This window comes from Quercus robur, chromosome 4, assembly GCF_932294415.1.
Source record: "Quercus robur chromosome 4, dhQueRobu3.1, whole genome shotgun sequence".
NCBI classification, from domain to species: Eukaryota; Viridiplantae; Streptophyta; class Magnoliopsida; order Fagales; family Fagaceae; genus Quercus; species Quercus robur.
Window position 1 is genome coordinate 79220774 of NC_065537.1, and position 22431 is coordinate 79243204.

A 22431-nucleotide genomic window follows, 5' to 3' on the forward strand; every position below is an offset into this window, starting at 1 on the left:
CCTAAACCCTAATCTGAGATCACTTCCTAATGGGATTAGTTGTCTCACATCTTTACGGTGGCTTAAGATTTCAGAGCTTTCCAATTTGATCACTTTCCCAGATATTAGTAACCTCACCTCAATTGAAGAGCTTCAAATTTCCAATGGCCTCCATCTCAGTTCACTTCGTAATGGGATTAGCTGTCTCAAATCTTTAGGAAAACTGAGAATTCGAGACTTTCCCAATTTGACAACTTTCCCTGAGATTAGCCAACTTACTTCACTTAAAGAGCTCGAAATTACCAGATGCCCCTAATCTCACATCACTTCCTGATGGGATTAGTTGTTTGAGATCTTTACGGTCGTCGACATTTGAAGACTTACCTAATTTGATGAATTTCCCTGAGTCTATCAGCAACCTCACCTCACTTGAAAAGCTTCGAATTGGGTTTTGTCCAAATCTCACATCATTGACTAATGAGATGCCCTGTCTCAAATCTTTAAAATTGTTGAGAATTTTAGTTTGCCCTCTTTTAGAGGAAAAGTGTAAAAGAAGAATTAGTGAGGATTGGCCCAAGATCACCCACATCCCTATTTTTTCCACATGGTAATCACAAGGCTCTAAGACAACACCTCTTGTGACCAACTTTGGTTCATCTTGTGCAACTGATGCTCTTCTTGGTATGCATTCGATGCACCCTTTTTGGGAATATATCTGATAAATTTCTGTTTGCTAGCTGAGAAACAATTGAAAAATGAAAGTGAACTTTTTATAATTCTATTCTTTAAGTTTTCTTTTGTTTTCTTTTTAAGTACTTTAAGCTTTGTTGGTTTCCATATAAATAAAGAAAAATTTTATTTTTTTTGGTGGATTTCCAAAATATAGGAAAAATATATATACTCAACCATTGTATATGATTAAACGGGGTTCACTTTAGTGAACCTAATGTCTGAGGATTACTTGTCCAATTGTATTGTTTTCTCAGCAACCAAACAGCAGTTAATTGTTTTAATGTTCTGTAGTATGTTATATTTTTAAATTCATGCATTGTGATCTGTCAGCAGTTTTAATGTGATGGTTGAATATGGTGGCAACAGGCAAGATGTATCACTTGGATACTTCTAGGATTTTGGATGATGGTGTACGAAAGGTACTTGTTTACACTCTCTATAGTTAAAGGTTATTGAATACTTCGAATAAAGTTTCATCCAATAAATTTGATTCACACATTAAGAATGGACCAGAAAGGATAAAAAATAAAGTGAGAGACGCATAAATACTCATTTCCTTTGTAAAATTTTTACCTTACAGAAGCTGATGGACCTACTGTCTCAAAGTTTTCACAGAAGCAGATGGCTGTGCTGTCTTGAGGATTGGCCCAAAATTGCTCACGTCCTTAATTTTTCCAATCCTGAATGGCTGGGAGAGGAATTAACTTATTGCTTTTGGAAGGACCAATATACTCCCACTTTGTTAAGCGTATTCTTTAATCCTAAGTCCTATTGGGTAAATAAAAAAACCGATTTTTATCTTCTTCCTCCTCGTCTTTTTCACCTTGTCTTTTTCATTTATGATGTTTGGAAAATTCATTTTCAATTTAAAAGGCAGAATGTTACAGATCTAATGAAACTGCAGAATTTTTTGAACCATATGAATTGGTAGCATCTAATTCTTATTACAAACTCACCAACAGGGAACAAGGCATGATCAGCCTAAAATTGGTCACACCCAAGAGTTAGGAGAGGATGAATCTTCCTCTTTGAAATTTTCTGGTATATATAATCATCAATCTAAATCCTTTGCAGAAACTCATATGCTAATGTCTTTCCTCTTCTTCTTTGTTCTCTTTGTGTTTTAATGATTCTCATTTGATTTGATTCTAGATACAAAACAAATTGGAAGTACAGAACAAAACCAGGCTTAAATACCTTAGCCTATTCAGAACCTTTTTGGCAAGTGCAGCAAGTCTACAACTCAGGTGATTATCTTGTTTTTGTGTTCATTTTTTATCCCTCTCATAAAAAGTTTCATGACAGATATGATTTCCTCACATATAAAGCGGGGACCAAAGAGGAAGGAAAAGAGGAAAGATGCATAAATCCTTCAGTTGTTACTTTATTTTAACTATTCGTACCTAATTATAAGTTATAAGATGGTAGTTATATTGTGTTGTTGATTTTGAATAACGGATTGAAATTTGGCACTTGGTGATATTTGGATAACATCATGGTGAATGATCATCATCTACAACTACACTCTTGATAGTGGTTTTATTTTCAGGCATTCATTTGCTGCAATTATTTATTATGTATAAGTTTTTACTACCTATTATAGATTTGAGTTTAGGTATGCACAAGTGCTGAGATGGATTTTACTTTATGCACCATATTTGGCTAAAAAGTTGCAATCAGTAAAGCAGTTTTTACAAAAATTTTCATTTGGAGGAAGAGATAGAAATAGAATTGAATCCTCACGTACAATGCAGATTTAATTTTCTAAATAAAACTAATACAAAGCATAATATTAGCAACTTTGTTATATGTTCTTTTCCTCATTAGAATGATACCAGACTGAAATTGGTGGGAAATGGCCCAATACAGCTCACATGCCAAGAGTTCTTGTACTATAGAAGAATAATCTGTTCCAATGTATCTATAGGTCCATACATCCCCTCAGAACATTTAGTTTTTTGTATGTTAATCAAGTATAAATTTCCTCTTATCTCTTTCAATTAGAGGTATAGTGATCTTATTCAACTGATTCTAATTCACTGTTGGTGTAGATTCATTCCCCCCTAAATTTTAAAACCAAGAAAATACCCATTATATTATGATTTCTAGAATATTCCATTATGTAATGTCTAAAATACTCCTAATAAATTTTAATATCCCAAAAATTTTCTTTGTGTATTTTGAGTTTTATGGGGTAGTCATACTTGGAAAGTTGGAATGGTGAAATAGGGTGTTCTATTTGTTAGCTAGAGAATGTTGATTTACTTGGTTTAAATTGTATAATTTTATCTAATGCAAACTTCAATGGCACATGCCTTTTGCAATCCCTTTTTTTTTTTCTTTTTTTTTCTTTTTTTGGAGAATGTACCTTTTGCAATCTTGTTTTTTATATTTTATTTTTTAAATGAGTGTTCATTAAAAACTAAGCTAGACATTGTAGCTAGATTCAAAAAATATAAAATGATAACAAAGGAAGTATGAATAACAAAATTTTCATGTAAATAATTGCAGATATTTGATGATACATTCAATTGTAACATATGACATCATTTATAGCTAAAATTTAAATATTGTAATAATATCTTAGCAAAACTCAATTGCTTATTCTTGAAAACTGATAATATTTGTTATTATTCTTAGAAGATTTTAATAAATGGATATTACCTTTAGCAATAAGTTCTAAGAAACTATTATGGCAAATAGATATTCATATGTTAAATAATTATTCTAGGTTTAAATACATGATTTAAACGGGAAATTCTAGGTTTAAATAATTATTCTAGATATTCATATGTTAAATAATTATTCTAGGCTTAAATAAATTATTTAAACGGGAAATTCTTTGAAGTTATGGAGACATTCAAAAGGATGCTAATTGAGGGTAATGTGCTTCCTAATGATGTCACACTGGTGATCGCATTGTCTGCTTGTTCGAGATTAGGAGCTCTTGATTTAGGTAAGTGGGTTCATGCGTATGCGGAGATTAATGGATATAAGGGAAATTTTTACATTGGGAATGCTTTGATTGACCTGTATGCAAAATGTGGAATTATAGAAAATGCTGTTGATGTGTTCAAGAGCATGGGTAGAAAGGATTTGATTACGTGTAACACCATAATCAATGGCATAGCAATGCATGGACATGGGAGTGACGCCCTTAATCTGTTTTGTGAGATGAAAAATGCTGGAGAAACACCAGATGGAATCACCTTCATAGGTATCCTGTGCGCTTGTACACACATGGGCTTAGTTGAAGATGGCTTTTCATATTTCCAGTCAATGGTTGATTATTCAATTGTGCCTCAAATTGAGCATTATGGTTGTATGGTTGATCTGTTTGCCCGAGCTGGTCTTTTAGACCAGGCAATAGAGTTTGTGAGGAAGATGCCCATGGAAGCAGATGCTGTTATTTGGGCTGCCTTACTTGGGGCATGTAGGATTTACAAAAACATTGAGTTGGCTGAAGTGGCTTTTGACCAGCTTATCAAACTTGAACCGAAGAACCCCTCAAATTTCGTTATGCTGTCAAATATATATGGGGATCTTGGGAGATGGAAAGATGTTGCACGACTAAAAGTTGCAATGAGGGATACAGGGTTGAGAAAATTGCCAGGATGTAGCTTGATTGAGGTCAACGATTCTGTTGTTGAGTTCTATTCCTTAGATGAGAGGCATTCTGAGAGAGAGGAAATCTATAGAGCCTTGAGGGGGTTGACAAAATCGTTAAGATCATTTGAATATCTACCAGACCTGATGGAACTTGAGCAGGGAGGTTAAAGATAACGGAGGGTTAAAGCAAACACTTTTACTATATCATTAACACTTTATAATAATAAATAAAAAACAGGTGCCAACGGGGGCTTGGCTCAGCTGGGTATGGTTCGTTCGCTCTGCCTAACACGCTCAAGTTCGATTCTCGCTACCAGCAGGAGTCCGTTGGTGAGTATCGCATCCCTAAGCGTGTGTGCTGGGTTTAATATAACCATAAACACTCTCATTTTTTATTCTCAAAAATAAAATAAAATAAAAAACAGGTATAGTATATATTATATATAAATAACCTTTGCTGTATTGTATCCTTCATTTTTATAATCTGGAAGGATGGTAACAGACCAAGCTGGAACCATATATTGATTCCCTTGAAAATTGATTGTAGCATCGGTGGTATTGTTTGCATTCCCCAAAAAGCAACTTGAAGATTCATTGGTTGCATATATAGTGGCCTAATTCAGATATATAATATGTCAAATTTTTGTACAGAAATACAGATTTTTATGTTGAATAATTAAAATGGTGTGTGTCTTACCAGAACAGAATTGTTGAAGTCAATGGTAGAAAAATTCCCATGAGTAAGAGTCATTTCCATTGACTTCAAAACCGCATGCAGTTGTTTCAAGTGTCCCCATTTTGGTTGATTTAAATTTCCTGTGATTATGATAAATTAAGAATTATATAACTTATTTAAAACTATTTATGTATAAAAATCAAAATCTTAATGTAAAATAATATATATATATATATATATATATATATATATATATATATATATAGTTACCATATTCATCAAGAGGAGCATCATATAAAAGAATAGATTAAAAATCTATTGTTTTTAATCTTAGATTAGCTATTGCGCATAATTTGAATGTCCCTATGAAGAACTTGTTAATACTTTCTGAGTAAGGGAAATAAGGAAAAGCAACAATGGCTTCAATTTTGGCGATGGCAATAGAACAAGCTATAAGATTGAGAGAACTTCCAGTCAATTTTTCGAAAGTTCTCCTACTGGTCTAGTACAATGTTTGTTTGTATAACAAACATCAAACGCACCAGATAGAATCCCACACCGATTGGATGTTACTGATTAATATTATTTGGGGGTTAGAAGAAACAACCGTCTTTACCCTTTGGAAGACTTAAAAGAGGAGAAAGTACAATTAAATTTTACTGTATCGTATAAATCTAGAAACAAAACCATTAATCTAAAAACAAAAAACCAGATGAAGCCACCAATCTAGATCTATATTTCTAGCAACTAAACAAAACCAAGATCTGAGATACAAATAAATACATTAACAAATTTCTATGAAAATAGATCCATTAATAATGTGTTGAGCAACACATACAACAGTAAAAGTAAATACTTTGCAACAATAGATAGTCCCCTTCAAACTCTTCTTTTTTTTTCTTTTTTCTTTTTTTTCACGTGTGAAACCTAGATAGAACCTTATTAATGAATATATCAACAAAGTTGTCTATCCTATTTATGTTATTTTGGCGGGAAGAGATATGAAGGAAATATCTCAATTGCTTAAATGATAAAGAAAAAGGTTTAAAATTGGCAATTTATAAAAAATGCAATTTCCTTTAAGTTTTGAAATCTGAGTACCCACCTGTTTTAAAGAGAACTCACACTCCCACCAAAACGGGTTGAGAGGAAATCCTAGCATTCGATTCTCTAGTGTAATTTGCAACCAGGTATAGGAATCTTTAAACATTCCTGAGAATCTTAAAACATTACCCCGTACTAAACGCCACATAAAAGTTTCCGATGGCACTTGGTTTTGGAGCTCCCTACAATTGGGGTGCAAAGGCACCTCGTGGATTTTGTGATTAAAACAGGTTGGATATGTGATCTGGTTGGGATGGGTAAATCTCTTTGGGCAGTTCAAGTTAGGTTTTTTCAAGTTTAGCTAAAACTTAGAAACCTACTATTGGTTTATTCCCAATTGCAAACTGTATAAGGCTAAAATTGCAAATATATACTTTAAGGTTTGGCTCAGTTGCAATTTTAGTATAAAAACCATTTTTTTTTAACATACTCACTTTTCAAAATAACTCATATCAGATTATTTACTTTACACTACATTTCAATAAAATATCTATTTTCCTTGAATTTATAAAAAATTTCTTTCTTTATACACTATAATCATCATCCATTATTTTCCTTTATTAAAATAAATACAAAATGAATAGTGTGGTTATTGTAGAAACTATGTTTTTTTACACAACTTTGCATAACCTGATATGGGTGAATTTTAGGCTAAGCTGGCTAAAATGTGATACTTTTTCTATCATACAAGCACTCATGTGAGTGCTCTTAAGTCCACAATTGCATAAGCTAAAAATTAATTTTATATTATTTGTTAGGATATATTTCCTCAAATTAAGGGATAATATTTAACAATTGTTTAATTTAAGTAAAAATTATCATTTAAACTTCAAAAAATTTAAATTCTATTCAAACTAAAAGTCTATTATAAAAAATTCTATACTTTAATCCCAAACAACAACCCACGTTTTCTTTCTTAAAAAAAAAAAAAAAAAAAAAAAAATCATGTTTTGACTTCTACTCCAACTAAAAGTCTAAAGAACAAATAATTAATATATTATTTTTTTATGATATAGTTCCTCAAATTAAAGGATAATATTTAGCAATTTTTTAATTTAGATCAAACATATCATTTAAACTTCAACAATTTTAAATTATATTCAAACTAAAAGTCTATTATAAAAAATTCTAAACTTAAATTCTAGACAAAACCTCACGTTTTCTTTCTAAATATAAATAAATAAATAAAAACCTTTTGACTTCTACTCCAACTAAAAGTCTATTATCAACATCTTAAGAACAACTAATTAGTAAATTAATTTATATTATTTGTTATGATATATTTCCTTAAAGGAATAATATTTAACAACTGTTTAATTTAAATAAAACTAAAAGTCTATCATCAAAATTTTCTAAACTTAAATGCCGCACAACCCACTTTTTTATTTATTTATTTTTTTAACAAGTTGCATCTTATTAAATTAATATTTTATTAGGATATTAAGCTAAAAGACTCTTGACTAAGGGATCGATAAGATTTAAAAATTATTTAATTTAGATAAAATTTTATCAATTAAGTTTTAAAAATTTAAATTCTACTCCAACTAATAGTCTATTATCAAAATTTAAAAACAAATATATATATATATATATATATATATATATATAAAGTCATCACTTTTTGATATAATCACTCTTAACCAATAAAGTCATCCATATAATTAAATCCCACATATTACACTCCACTTTTTTGTATTTTTTTCACTTTTTTTTTCCCTAAGTTGCAACTTACACTTATTGTTCATCACGCTTATTGATTTAATTTATTAAATTCAGCTTACTTATTATTCTTTACTTCTGAATTTGCAACTTACACTTATTGTTCATCATGCTTATTGTTTTAATTTAATAAATTCAGCTTACTTATTATTTTTTTCCTCTGAATTTGCGTGAAGGATATTATGCCAAATGAAATTCACTATAAAGAACACTGGCAACTCCACGTTCAAATCAGAGTGGTCACAAGACTACCCTGACCTGGAAAAAATATTATATATAAATTTTCAAATTTATGATTTTTTAATCCTTAAAAAATATTTGTGACCACCCTAAATTTTTTTAGACCCAATATAATTAAATTATGGATAAAATTTGGTAACAAACTTGGTTTTGAACTTAGACTATAACTCTAGTCAATTTTTTTTTTAATAATTATTATACATGAATTTTGACAAATCTACAAATAGATTACATTTTCTTCTTATATCCTCTATACTTGCAAAAATTTCAAGAAGATAAAAGAATAATAATTATGTCATCAATTAAATATTTAAATTTCGAGTTTTTTTAATCTAAAATTACACATAAAAATTAAATTTATGGATCAAAAATATCAGACAATTGACATGAAATTTGATATGTGTTTTAAGAACATAAAGAACATGCAATTTAACAATTTGATTTTCAAAATATGTGGTCATGTTAATTTATTTAATGAGAGTTGTGGCCTTAGGGTACAATTAAATTTGTAGCCAAACTTTGTCCTTAAACTTTAGTCCCCTTAACAATATATTAGGTCCTTACAAACAAAAAGAAAAATCCCAATAAATTTTTTATCTAATTAAAATTTTGATAGATATGTAACTTGCAACATTAGTAATGAAACTATCATACAAAAATTTCAAAATAAAAAAATTTGTAGAAAGAAATTGTAAGACTTTATGTATTTGTGTGTGTGTTTATTTATTTATTTATTAATTTATTAATCAATATATGAAGTTCTCTTTTAATTAAATTTTGTGTAATTTAAGTTTTTTAATGACCACTCTGGAAAATATTCTTAGAGCTGCTATTGATAAAGAAGCAAAACAATGGACACCCATTTAAGTTCTTGATTCTATTATGTATTTTTTTTTTTTTTTTATATTCTCAATTTTTGAACTCTTTTGTGTATGTTTTGATTTTGGGTTTTGATTATTATATTTAATTTTTGAGTCTGTTGATTTTTTTTTTTTAATTAGACTATCATTAGGAAAAAAAATGTATTGAAGAACTATTTTGTTTATTATTATTTGTGTTGGCTATGGCATAACCCAAATAGAAATGATCAAATTCATTCTGTATCTCATATTAACAAATTAACGGAAAGCACAAAAAGAATTTTAAAATATTACAATAGATAAACACTAATAATGTCCAAACTCTACACAATAGAAACTTAAAGTAAATTTTTTTTATTAAAATTACTTACTTATTTTAGAATTTATTATTACTTTTTATTTAATTATTTTGTTTTAATTATTTTTTTAAAAATATTTAGCTTACATATGAATCTTCATGAAGCTGTACATCGCACGGAAATAATACTAGTAATAGTAAATAATTTTGCTAATTAAATAATGGGATAGGTTCACTTCAAATAAGAAAATACACAAATATTGGAGTTTTAGAATATTCATAAATTTTTGAGAATACATAAATATTGAAATTTCAGAATATTCATAAATTTTCGAGAATATGCAATTAGATAAAAATTCAATTATTTTTCAAATTTAAAATTTGACATATTAATGTATAAGATTTGTCTAATTCTTATTTTTATTTCACTGTTACACTTCACCAAAGCATATCCAAAACACAAAACACTAAGACACACAAGCAGACCATTCTATTAGTTGTAGTAGTTGTAGTTCTCCTCCGAATCAAAGGGGTCAAATTCATTTTCCTTTCTTCGTTAAGCCGTGACAGTAAGTGCACACTAACACACAGCTTTCTGCTTCTAAAATATCGAAAATTCAGCTTATAAGTTTAGCCGCAAAGCCCACACAAAGGCTTGTTGAAGAAAAACTCATTGCACTCTTGCAATCATGTAAGGCTCTAAAACAACTCAAACAAATCCAAACCCAGATAATTATTCACAGCTTCCTACACAATAATGACTACTACTACTTCATCGCAAGAAGATTTATCACAGCTTGTGCTGAGCTCAAGAAAATGGCTTATGCACGCAAAGTGTTCGATCAAATTCCTGACCCGCCGAATATTGCGCTGTGGAATGCAATGTTCAAAGGGTATGCTCAAAATGAGTCTTATAGGGAAGTTTTAGTTTTGTTTAGTAATATGAAGAGCTTGGATGTGATGCCCAATTGCTTTACTTTCCCTCTTGTTTTGAAATCTTGTGGGAAAATTAATGCATATGTGGAAGGCCAGGAAGTGCAATGTGTGGCAATAAAGGGTGGGTTTAGAGCAAACCCATTTGTGGGAACTACGTTGATTGATATGTATGCGGGTGGAGGAGCAGTTAGAGCTGCTTACAAGGTGTTTGGTGAGATGGTTGAGAGGAATGTAGTTGCTTGGACTTCGATGATTAGTGGGTATATTTTGTGTAGTGATATGGTTTCTGCACGGTGCCTTTTTGACTTGGCCCCTGAGCGAGATGTTGTGTTGTGGAACACTATGGTTTCGGGTTATATTGAACTGGGTGATATGGTAGCTGCAAGGAAGCTTTTCGATGAGATGCCTAACCGGGATGTGATGTCTTGGAATACAGTGTTGAATGGTTATGCGAATAATGGAGATGTTGAGGCGTGTGAGAGGTTGTTTGAAGAGATGCCTGAGAGGAATATTTTCTCTTGGAATGGATTGATTGGAGGGTATGCCCGAAACGGGAAATTCTTTGAAGTTATGGAGACATTCAAAAGGATGCTAATTGAGGGTAATGTGCTTCCTAATGATGCCACACTGGTGATCGCATTGTCTGCTTGTTCGAGATTAGGAGCTCTTGATTTAGGTAAGTGGGTTCATGCGTATGCGGAGAGTAATGGATATAAGGGAAATCTTTACATTGGGAATGCTTTGATTGACATGTATGCAAAATGTGGAATTATAGAAAATTCTGTTGATGTGTTCAAGAGCATGGGTAGAAAGGATTTGATCACGTGGAACACCATAATCAATGGCATAGCAATGCATGGACATGGGAGTGACGCCCTTAATCTGTTTTGTGAGATGAAAAATGCTGGAGAAACACCAGATGGAATCACATTCTTAGGTATCCTATGCGCTTGTACACACATGGGCTTAGTTGAAGATGGCTTTTCATATTTCCAGTCAATGGTTGATGATTATTCAATTGTGCCTCAAATTGAGCATTATGGTTGTATGGTTGATCTGTTTGCCCGAGCTGGTCTTTTAGACCAGGCAATAGAGTTTGTGAGGAAGATGCCCATGGAAGCAGATGCTGTTATTTGGGCTGCCTTACTTGGGGCATGTAGGATTTACAAAAACATTGAGTTGGCTGAAGTGGCTCTTGACCAGCTTATCAAACTTGAACCAAAGAACCCCTCAAATTTCGTTATGCTGTCAAATATATATGGGGATCTTGGGAGATGGAAAGATGTTGCACGACTAAAAGTTGCAATGAGGGATACAGGGTTGCGAAAATTGCCAGGATCTAGCTTGATTGAGGTCAACGATTCTGTTGTTGAGTTCTATTCCTTAGATGAGAGGCATTCTGAGAGAGAGGAAATCTATAGAGCCTTGAGGGGGTTGACAAAATCGTTAAGATCATTTGAATATCTACCAGACCTGATGGAACATGAGCAGGGAGGTTAAAGATAACGGAGGGTTAAGGCAAACACTTATTAAAGTTTTAATTAACTTAACACTTAAAAATTAAATTTCTCATCTCTTGATTCTCTTAGTCCCCTTTGGGATTAAATTTCTATTTTGTTGAATATAGAGTTTCTTAAATGAATTCTTTTGCTTTGAAAATCTTGACTGATTGATAAATGTGGACGTGTATGTTTTCTAGGTTTTAATGATAGAAAAATTGTTCTCTCTAACTGTAGTTTCTTTCCTAAGATTCTAAGTTTGAAATATTGATAATTGAGTCTATGTGCTCACTAATTTTGGGAAACGAAAGCTTCGTTTAGAAGTCTAGTACAATGTTTTGCTCTAGGGGTTTTAAAATATTTCTTTAGATACATATATATGTTTAAGTGTTTGGGTTAAGCTCAACTTGATTGGATTTGTCCTTACTTGAGTATTTGAAAAATTACCCTCAAATCCTCTTTTAACCAAAAAAAAAAAAAAAAAATCACTACTTTGAAACCTGGAAATATATCAATGCTTCATTTCAGTCAATTTTCTTGAATAGGTTTTTAATCAAATTTCACCTTTAGAAAGAACACCTTGTCTACAAAATATATGTTTTTTCTCTATTATTGTCTTATTTTCTACCGAAGTTTAATGGTCTAGAGCTTAACATCATTTTTTTTTTCATGTGGTCGGAAGAGTACACAATTTTAGTGGAATCTCTTTTTTACATTTTGTGTCATGTTCTCCATTGCTTACGTCTATAAACTTGGGAAATAGTTTTCTGGCCATTGCTGTCAGGCTTGAATAACCAATCCATGGCAAATTTTCACAATTCCCTGCCATTTTCAAACTTTGGCTAGCTTGAGGATGTAGCATGCATTGTCACTGCAGTCGTTCGTAATTGGCCTTATAGCAATATGCATTTGAAAGAATGAACTGAGCATAAAAGGTTAACTTGGATGAAGAGAGAGTTTATTGGGGTTACAATGCTGATATTAGGGTCATTTTTTATTATTATTATTAGTTTATTACTCTTTTACTTGAAGAAAATGGCAGCAACTGTAGAAAACGTACTTGGTTAGTCTGCAGATTGCTTGAAATTCCTCTCTATGTGCTCGGAAGCTAAGACCCACTTGGTAATATCTTTTTTTGTTATTTTTGTTGAAATCCACTTTAATGTCATATATTTGCTTTAATCCTAGAGCTGTGTATTCATAATGCTTTGGTGTCTTTAGTATTTGTTCTAGAGAAGATTGTTGTAAACTCTTTATTCAATAGTGGAAGATTTATACTGGACTTGGTCTTGCGGTTTTTCCCTTCCCATTGGACGGTTTAAAAAATTGATGTCTTGGTTGTGGATTGTTGTTGGATATTTCTGTTTGAGTTGATTATTGTGCATGCCTACTTCATTTCAAGCGACCATAGAATTTGTACAAAGAGTAAAAATTGAAAATAATTGCGCTGCATGTTATCGTGGTTTTTTCCCAACATAAATAGGGGTTTCATTCTCATAAGGGCAAAGCCTTGAGAGATATCTTGTGCAAGCTTGCTTGGGCTACATTCATCTACCATATTTGGATGCAGCAAAATGCAGGAGTCCATAATGATCTGATTCATTGTAGGGATAGGATCATATGGTTGATTAAAAATGATGTGGGAGCTAGAACTGAAGCTTGCAAAGGGGTTTATGCTGTTTAGCTATAGGGAGCTTCTCACTCAACATATTCTGGTTGGGCCAATATAAAACGTGTCTGTGGCCCACTCATCATCTATATCTCTACTTCACAGATTGGGCCCTTTAGCCCACAAGTCTTTTTTTTTTTTTTTTTTTTATTCAAGCCCACAAGTCTTGACTTCACGTATCATGCTTTGAAACCCATGAAATCCTACTACATTGTCTACACGCAATTACCTTTATGACCTGCAGGCAACAATCAGGCCTCACCACTGCGCATTTTGATTTAAAACAAGGTAAGCACATCACCTACTTTTATTGAATTCAAAATTCAAAAGCAATCAATGGGTTATTACAAGCAAGTCTGCAACATTACCTATTCATCAACATTTATTTTATTTTATTTTATGTACATATTCATCAACTTTGATTGGGAACAATAGACACTGGTATTCATCACATTGAGGTCCACCATTCACATGGTGCGTGATTCTTATTAGTTTCCTATGAATGAGCACAATTTTCTTCATTCGATTATGTAAGATTGTAAATCAGTCGAGTTGAGTATTACAAATTTAAAATTAATTATTTAATTCGATGATTGTGATATTGTATGTCTGGTTGATGTTTATTTATAAAACATTTATAACCTGTGTGCATAGAAGCTGAATGATATATATATATATATATATATATATATGTGTGTGTGTGTGTGTGTGTGTGTGTTTTTGCTCTAGATCTTGAGAGATGATTTTTTTTTTTTTTTTTTGGTGAGACTTAAATCTTTTTTCCGTCTCTAAAATTTGCACAAATTTATTTTTTTTTGTCGCTATTTTTTGTTCATAAATATTTTAAAGATATTCTTTCAATAGTTTGGTGATGATAAAATAATATTTTACAAATTTATAATTGTAACATTTTCAATAATTTAGAAAATAAAAAATAAATCTTAGAATTAAAAAAATTATATTTAAATGGCTGGAGATAAATATGAATGAAATGATCAACAATATTATCCAAGTGAATTTAAAGAATTAAAATAAAAAATTAATCAAATTTAGTGTCTATTTAATTAGGTGCCACATAATTTTTGGTAGCTTCTATACTTAGCATGTTTCAAAAGACATAATTTTTTGTTGATTTTATACTAAATATATGACAAATAACTAAAACCTATCTTTAATAAATATATAACTAGATTTGTTGAAAAAGTTTTTAGCAAAGTCACAACAAATAAAAGTTTTTAGTTTATAATGCATAAGACAAAGTCTATATACTCTATTGGGGGGAATCTGGCCAATGCCCTTTTCGCGCAAATTATACAACCTTCTGCCCCCTTTCTCAAATTAATTAGGGAAATGCACCTCTTTTGTAACTCGATTTTCTCAAAATCGAGTTTCAATGTAAAACTTGATTTGTAGAAAATCGAGTATGGGGTGATCAAACTTATAAAAAAAAAAAAAAAAAAAATTGCATGGAACTTGAGTTCCATAAAAAACGCCGCTATAGGCCTCCATGAAACGTAGCTGTAGGTAAAACTTAAAAACAAAAAAATTGCATGGAACTCGAGTTCATGGAGCTCGAGTTCCATAAAAACGCCACTATAGATATTTAAAACGCCACTATAGGGCTCTCTAATAGAGCGATCAAACTTAAAAAAAAAAAAAAAAAAAAAAAAAACTTGCATGTTAAAACTCCACTATAGGGCTTTCAAAAATTGTATGGAACTCGAGTTCATGGAGCTCGAGTTCCAGCAATTTTTTTTTTTTTAATTTTCAGTTTGTTATAACTCGATTGTTCAAAAATTGAATTACAAAAGAAGTGTATTTCCCTAATTAGTTTGGAAAAGGGGGCAGAAGGCTGTATAATTTGCGCGAAAAAGGTATTTGCCCATTTTGGCCTACTCTATTGACACAACAAATTTGATATCTAGGGGAATGTTATTTTATTACTGGATTTAAATGAAAACCAGTAAAAACTTGTTAACTCAACTATTACAAAAATTATTATAAATTTTTTGTGTAAGAAAAAAAAAATTAGTTGTTGGGTCAAAATTGGGGTCATATGACAGACTTGGTTACAGTAATTTTTACAATGTGAATTTTGACAAATCTACATTTAAATTACATTTTGCTTGTAAAATTCTAAGAAAATAAAAAATCAATAGTTGTTTCATCAATTAAGTGTTTAAATTTCAATTTTTTTGTATTTTATGAATTGAATAATAAATAATATTCTACCGATACAAAATTAGGCATAAGAACATAAAAAATATATACAATTCAATGATTATAATTTTAAAATATATATTTATAATAATTCTTTTTAATAAGAGTTTAAACACCCCCGGTTACTATTTTACAACCCAAGACACTCGAAACCCGCTTCATTCGGGTTTGTACTCTTAAAAAAATTTGCCACCTTGCTATAGTATGGTTGCATATATGCAACCTTTTACTGTTCATGGGTTGTAAAGAAAAAATAATTTTTTTTAATTTTGTGGTTGTGGGTGAAGAGAAAAGAAGAGTTAGAGAAAAGAGAGAAAATAGTACTTATATTATTTTGTTAGGTAGTTTACATTATTTTTTTGAGTTGTATGTAAAAAAAAGAATTGAAATATTGAGTGAGCTGTGAAATAAATTAGTAAAATAAATAAAGTAGTATTTGAAGATGCTAGTGCTCTAACCAAACTTTGTTTATTACAAATGAGTAATGCCAATATCACCAAAAATGGCATAACTTTGTGCTACAACTTGGCACATGGCGAATTGTGATTGGTAAAATTATGTCAATAAGCCATATAGGGACACATATTCACCCATCATAAATCACCATGTGACGATTTGTGTCACAAAATTGTGCCATTTTATAGCATTACTCATTACAAAATACAAATCTACCAATAACAACCGGGTGAAAAATTCACAGTTTAAGACACGCGTGGCTGTGTTCGAATTGTAAAAGAAAATACTAATAGAGACGTGAGCCTAAGCCAACAAGTTCCGTTGTGTGTTTGGTCATTGGTGTGGCGTGACTGAGACACTGAGCTTTGCTCAACTTTATTTTTTCGCTTATTGCAGACTTGATTTTTATATTGTCTTTTGAGAGATTGGAAAGGCATGAAAAGACATAACAATTAAATCAATAAAAAAAAATTACAAATTAAAGTATTAAACGTTTATTATCTCTTAAAAAATCAGATTTATAAAGTTTTGATACCAAAAAATTCTAAAATTGTTTGATGTGATACCAAAATTACTCTTTGATACCATTAGTATGAAAATATAAAAAAAAAAAAAAAAAAAAAAAAAAAAAAACAATTATTGAGTGTATTTAACCACACATGCTAAAATAATCCAAACCACGTCATTTGGAGTATCAAAATCTTCACCATTTGTGTTGCAGTGCCCTGTAGTTCGTAGAAATTTGTTGATATGCACATATTATGTTTGCACAAACAAATTAATATATATATATATATATATATATATATATATTTATGTGTGTGTATTACTTAAAAATTATTCTAGACTATAAAATTATACTCACATGAATATTAAGTACTATTTCAATATCCAAATACTAATGCATACCTAGAATATTCATTATATTTTGTTAATTTGTAAAGGTCATTTTTTATAAGGTAAAATACAATTAACTCTTCAAAGTTTTACTCCAATGCTAGCCAAGTTCAAGATATTTTTAAATTAAAAAACTTGGTTCTTAAACTCAACTTAGTTCCTAAACCATTACTCATTTTTCTCCCTTTTCTCATGGTTATTAGGGACTGAGTTGGTCAATTTTGAAATATTTTGTATGTAGCTCACATTAAACCAAATCTTAGGGTTGATGACTGAATTTTACCCTTTTTATATATGTGAATAATTCATGTTGAGATGTTTTATATAGTCACATTACACTTATGATTTATATCTTATGATTATTAGCAAGAGTAAAATTTAGGAGTAAATTGTAATACATTAAGTCTCCAAATGTGGATGCTGCTGTTTCACATAGTCATAGAAATCCCCTCCTAGAAACTATATGAAACTAGATGTAGATGCTGTTATCTCACATAGTCACATGATTTCACCTCTTTAATTGTGGTGGTAAAAAATGCAATTGGTGAGCTGTTAAAGGTTTGGACCAAGATTTATGACTTATGCACTCCTATTGAAGCTAAAACAATTGTAATTTTGTGGGCTTTAAAGTTTAAACTTGCCTATGTCTGAAAATTAGTGCAATGTCATAGTGGGAAAGGATACAAAAGTATGTTTTGATACTCTGGTTAGAGAAGAACAACCAAATGATTTGGTCTATTTTGTTAATTGTGAATTTTACTATGTTAGGAAATCTTTAAACTGCACAGTTTATTCTGCTGCTAAACTTTCTATTGCTCTTAAAGCTTTTTCATTTTTAGTAATAGTTGCAATCTACTGATTATTGTACTTGTTTTTTATTCTTAATAAATTAAAGTTTAAAAAAATAAAAAATTTATCTCATATATGTTTTTTAAACTAATAAAATAATTAAATTATAACAATTTTAAACCATTTTGGACTTGGGCCCATTTGGTGCATGAATTATTCTGTAATACCACGACAAAAATGCTTGATGACCCTTGGGTAAATATTCAAAGTCTTCAAACTCTAACTGGCTCAGATTTCCATGGTTGTTTCCCAAAATAATTTCAACATGTCACAAATCACAATGAGGCCAAGACACTGTTTCAATGAAGACAAAACCAATGTATCTATGTTATTTCTTATCAACCCGTGGCCCTTTTCTTCTTTTATTAATTGGGTCCATTTGTCATTGGTCTTCCTGGTGACATGACTGAAGGCTGAAGCAGCCTGGTCATTTCTTCTCGAAGGAACGTGACCTGTGCACTTGGTTCCATATTTTCTTTTTCTTAATGAAAGATAATTTGAAAAATAAAATTTTAAAAATCATTTTATTTTATTATAAATTTTATTAAAATATGTTTTAAGAGCACAATATAATATATTATTTTTAAAAAAAATTTATCAAAAATTGAAAAAATTTTCGATAAAATATTTTCAAAAACAAATATTATCTAGATCATTTTATTATTTAATTTTTTTATTATTATTTATGAATTTATTAAAATTTTTGATATTATTTATACATTCTATTATATTATTTCAATTAATTTTCACTTTTATCTATAATACTTTTAGTTAAAATTTTCAATCTCAATCAAATATACCATTCGAAATAGACTTAAATTAGTTCAAAGTTTCAAAATTAAATTAAATGTATATAAAAGAAGGGCCTAAGGCCTATGTTCACAAGGTGTTCAAGACTTACGAATAAAGCTATTCCTCTTTAAAAAAAAAAAAAAAAAAAAAAAAACTTACGAATAAAGCTCTATATGTTCAACGATCAATGCTGCCACACACTGCCACCAAAGGACGAGATTGTGTTAAATGTTTCAAAGCAAAATATGCAGAGCACATGCATCTGCCGTATATCAGCATAAAGTCATTGCAGTATAATTAATGGCCAAGGACGAGGCATGATTCATTTTTTGGGTGTCGAATAATACAATTAAGCTCAAGTGATTTGGGTATTAAGCTTAATTAAGTGAATGCAAAGTTGCAATTTGCAAACACTCTGGTCCTCTGGGCTCCGTTATACTGCAGTCGTTTATATTAAAACGTATTTGTACGACAAGTCGTCTTGGTTAAGTGTTGTAAATTGCAACGATTATTTTGTAGTGATGGAAACGTGTAAAGATTTCTTCAAAAAAAAAAAAAAAAAAAAAAATCAATCTAAGAGCTTTTCCCTCTCAAATATGGATCCAGATCCTCTCCATTCCAATATGAAATGGAAAGTGTCCAGTTAAAGGCTGAGATTGATTTAAAATCAATCTATGGCCTAAAATCAGCCACACCATTTAAAATACACTTAACAGAACAATGAGTTACTTAACGTTAGTTTTCAACGATTCTTCTCACTTTCTCTATCTCTCTCATTCTTCTGTCTCTTCTCACTTTCTCTGTTTCTCTCATCAAAACTCCATGGCTCCTCTCTCTCACCTCAAATGAGTTTCTCCCTCACTCTCCCTAGCACTCCACTCTCTCAACCCCGACTGCGCCTCCACCGGTCTCTCCACCTCCACGCTTGCTCTCTACCTCTCCCTCAACCCCGTCACTTCCCGCATTCCCAACTCAAACCCATAAGCAAAAACAAAGAAAAAACAGTATATAGTAACTCACCAGCTGAGATCCCGACCCCACACACTCGCACCCTTTTTAGACCCAGATCAGAGAGAGAGTAAGGGTTGGGGTTTGGAGAGAATCGGGTGTTTAAGTGAGAATTTGATGCTTTTCAAACCCAGATGGGTTAGGGTTTGGATAGAAACGGGTAAGAGAGAAGTTGATGCTCAATCTCCATGGTTACAGCTAGCAGCCACCGTGTTCCGCTCCACCAATTCCGACGGTGGCTCTGGTAAAGTTCCCCCGTCTCTTTCTTTGATTTTTCCTTCTTTTAATTTTCTTAACAAAAAAGAAGATTTTTTAATTTTTTGTATTGTATTAGGATTTCGTTTTATTTTGATAAAGAAACTGAATTCCCTGTTGTACTTGGGAAAAAAATAATGTGGAATTTGTGTTATTCGGTACAGTTTGTGTTCAAGTGAAAATACAACAAAAAAACAGAATTTGTATGTATACTAAAGTAAATAATGATTTACCTATGATACTAAATCTATGATTTTTTCCTCTGATCCTGATTTCTTTGCCTAAGAGTATCCATTTCTTATTCAGCCATAGACGATGTTTCTGCTCAGCTACATGGAGATGATGCCCCTAATGGAGTTGCAGTGAATTCAAATGAAGTTGGAGCTTCAATGTAACAGAATATTTGTTGTAATTGCCATATAAATCATCACTACTTACGTGTGATTAGTACTGGAAAAACAATGTTTTGAATCCTTTATCCCTTTTAATTTTCTATTCAGTTAATAAATTCAGGTTGATTGTACTTATATAAAAAATTTACTAGAAATGATAGCAAAATATGATTTGTTTCACAGTAATTTTCCCTAAGTAGTAATTATTTATATTTAGGTACTAATTGTTCTCTCACGTGGTATTCTCACATTCCTACAATAGAGTATTGTGGATTTTTTTTTTCCACACAAACAGTAGCAGATTTTCCACCTGAGATTGCACACTTGAGCTTATGAATAGTGCAATGGTTTTAACTCTCTCCCTTTCCTTTTTCTTGTTTTGTATTAAACTAAAATTTCAAAGAATCCTTAGCTGTTAGTGCATAACTTCAAGATGCATTCTATTTGTTGTTGACGGATTTCTAATAATAATTTGATTTTTAAGTTTTGGCTTTAGAAGCATCGGTCGACGGTCATACAGCAAAAATTGAAGCACGACCATTCTCAGTTGAGGAGCATCTACAGCATCTACTGTAAATTTGTTGTGGCTGGCAGTATTCCACCTCATATTACTTATCTTAAAGAAGTAAAATTGCTGCACAAGTAATATATAACCGTGCTAGTTTCTCCAAGCTATGGCCTTTGATTTTGTTAGCAATAAATATGTTAGGATTGCTTTTAAGTATCTTATAAATCTTTAAGAAACTAATCCTTAATTGCTTCAGTGACTCCAAATCAGTCATCACAAAGTACTTATATAAAAGGCACAACCAGCGCGAATAAAAGCTAGTAATTTCTTCTCAAAGACAAGCTCATAATTATGATTCTCAAAGACAACAAAAATTCATTTAAATTTTTATCCACAACCAAATGAACAAAACCCAAAACAAAAAGGTTTTATAGCTTAGCTAACTTAGCTTTACAATATAAATATGTGATTTCAGTGTTTCAAGAAAGCCAAAATAGCTACATCTTGATTTTGATCCCAACTAAAATAGATACGAGTCATGTTCTTTATGAAAATAAAGTCAGGGAATTGGTTTTGGCTTCAATGACCAAAACCAGTGCATTTGCATTAATATTTATACAGCTATACATGTAAATCTGTTACACCTGAAAAGATATAGCAACAATTCAAATACAAGAAGATTAAATTTCAGTTGTATCCATTTCTATCTCAATATTCTGCAGCAGCTCTAGATATTTGGTCTTATCCTGATCTTGAGATGATGAGATTTGAACTTGGTGCTTATCTTTATCTTTCTCAAAACTAGCATCAATAGGATTAACTTGATCCTATTGATCTGTTATCTTAACAGCCCCCCGCAAGGTGATGGGGGTTGAACAACCATCAGCTTGGATTTGAGATAAACAAAACGTGATGAAGACAATCCTTTGGTAAAAATATCAGCAACCTGATCAAGGGTAGATATGAACTTGACTATGATGTCGCGATTGACTACCTTCTCGCGAACAAAATGATAGTCAACTTCAATATGTTTAGTACGGGCATGAAACACTGGATTAGAGGCCAAGGCAAGTGCACTGACATTGTCATACCATAGCACAGGAGCTACCTTAAGAGGAATTTGAATTTCCTGAAACAACATTCGCAACCAGTAAAGTTCAGTTGTGGTGATGGCTAAGGAACGATACTCAGCTTCAGTACTAGACCGAGAAACAACAGCTTGTTTCTTAGCACTCCAAGAAATAAGACAATCTCCAAGGAAAACTGAAAATCCGGAAGTAGAGCGTCGATCATCAAGGCTACCAGCCAAATTTGAATCACAAAAGGCATTAAGTTGGAGAGAACCTTTAGAGTAGAACAACCCATGATCAGGTGTACCCTTAAGATAGCGTAATACACGCTTTGCAGCTGATAAGTGAGTTGAAGTTGGAGCATGTAGGTGCTGACAGAGTTGATTAACTGAGAAAGCAATCTCTGGACGAGTGAGAGTACAATATTGTAAGGAGCCAACAATATGCCGATAGACAGTAGGATCATTGAGTAAGTCACCATCATATTTAGAGAGCTTAGAGGTAGAAGAACAAGGTGACTTGGAAGGTTTTGCATCAGCCATGTGAGTGCGAGTAAGTAAATATGAAATATACCTTGTTTGACAGATATGCAGGCCCTTTGGAGTGCGAGAGACCTGAATGCCAAGGAAGAAGCTTAAAGAACCCAAATCTTTTAAAGGAAAC

At 31.5% G+C, this 22431-nt stretch overlaps 3 protein-coding genes across 3 annotated transcripts in view; all 3 read left to right on the forward strand.

Annotated features, from left to right (window-relative positions):
* LOC126723914 (putative disease resistance protein RGA3) overlaps nt 1-22431 on the forward strand; it is a 74086-nt gene that overhangs the window by 34137 nt on the left and 17518 nt on the right. The window lies entirely within an intron of this gene.
* LOC126722713 (pentatricopeptide repeat-containing protein At2g29760, chloroplastic-like) lies at nt 3541-4537 on the forward strand (the record flags this gene model as incomplete). Its single annotated transcript, XM_050425865.1, has 1 exon — nt 3541-4537. A coding segment is annotated over one exon (948 nt), but the record flags the coding sequence as incomplete, so codon positions are not given.
* LOC126723916 (pentatricopeptide repeat-containing protein At3g29230-like) lies at nt 9654-11812 on the forward strand. The gene has a single exon (XM_050427921.1). It carries the CDS (start codon nt 10034-10036, stop codon nt 11651-11653), a length of 1620 nt encoding a protein of 539 aa, XP_050283878.1. The 5' UTR covers nt 9654-10033; the 3' UTR covers nt 11654-11812.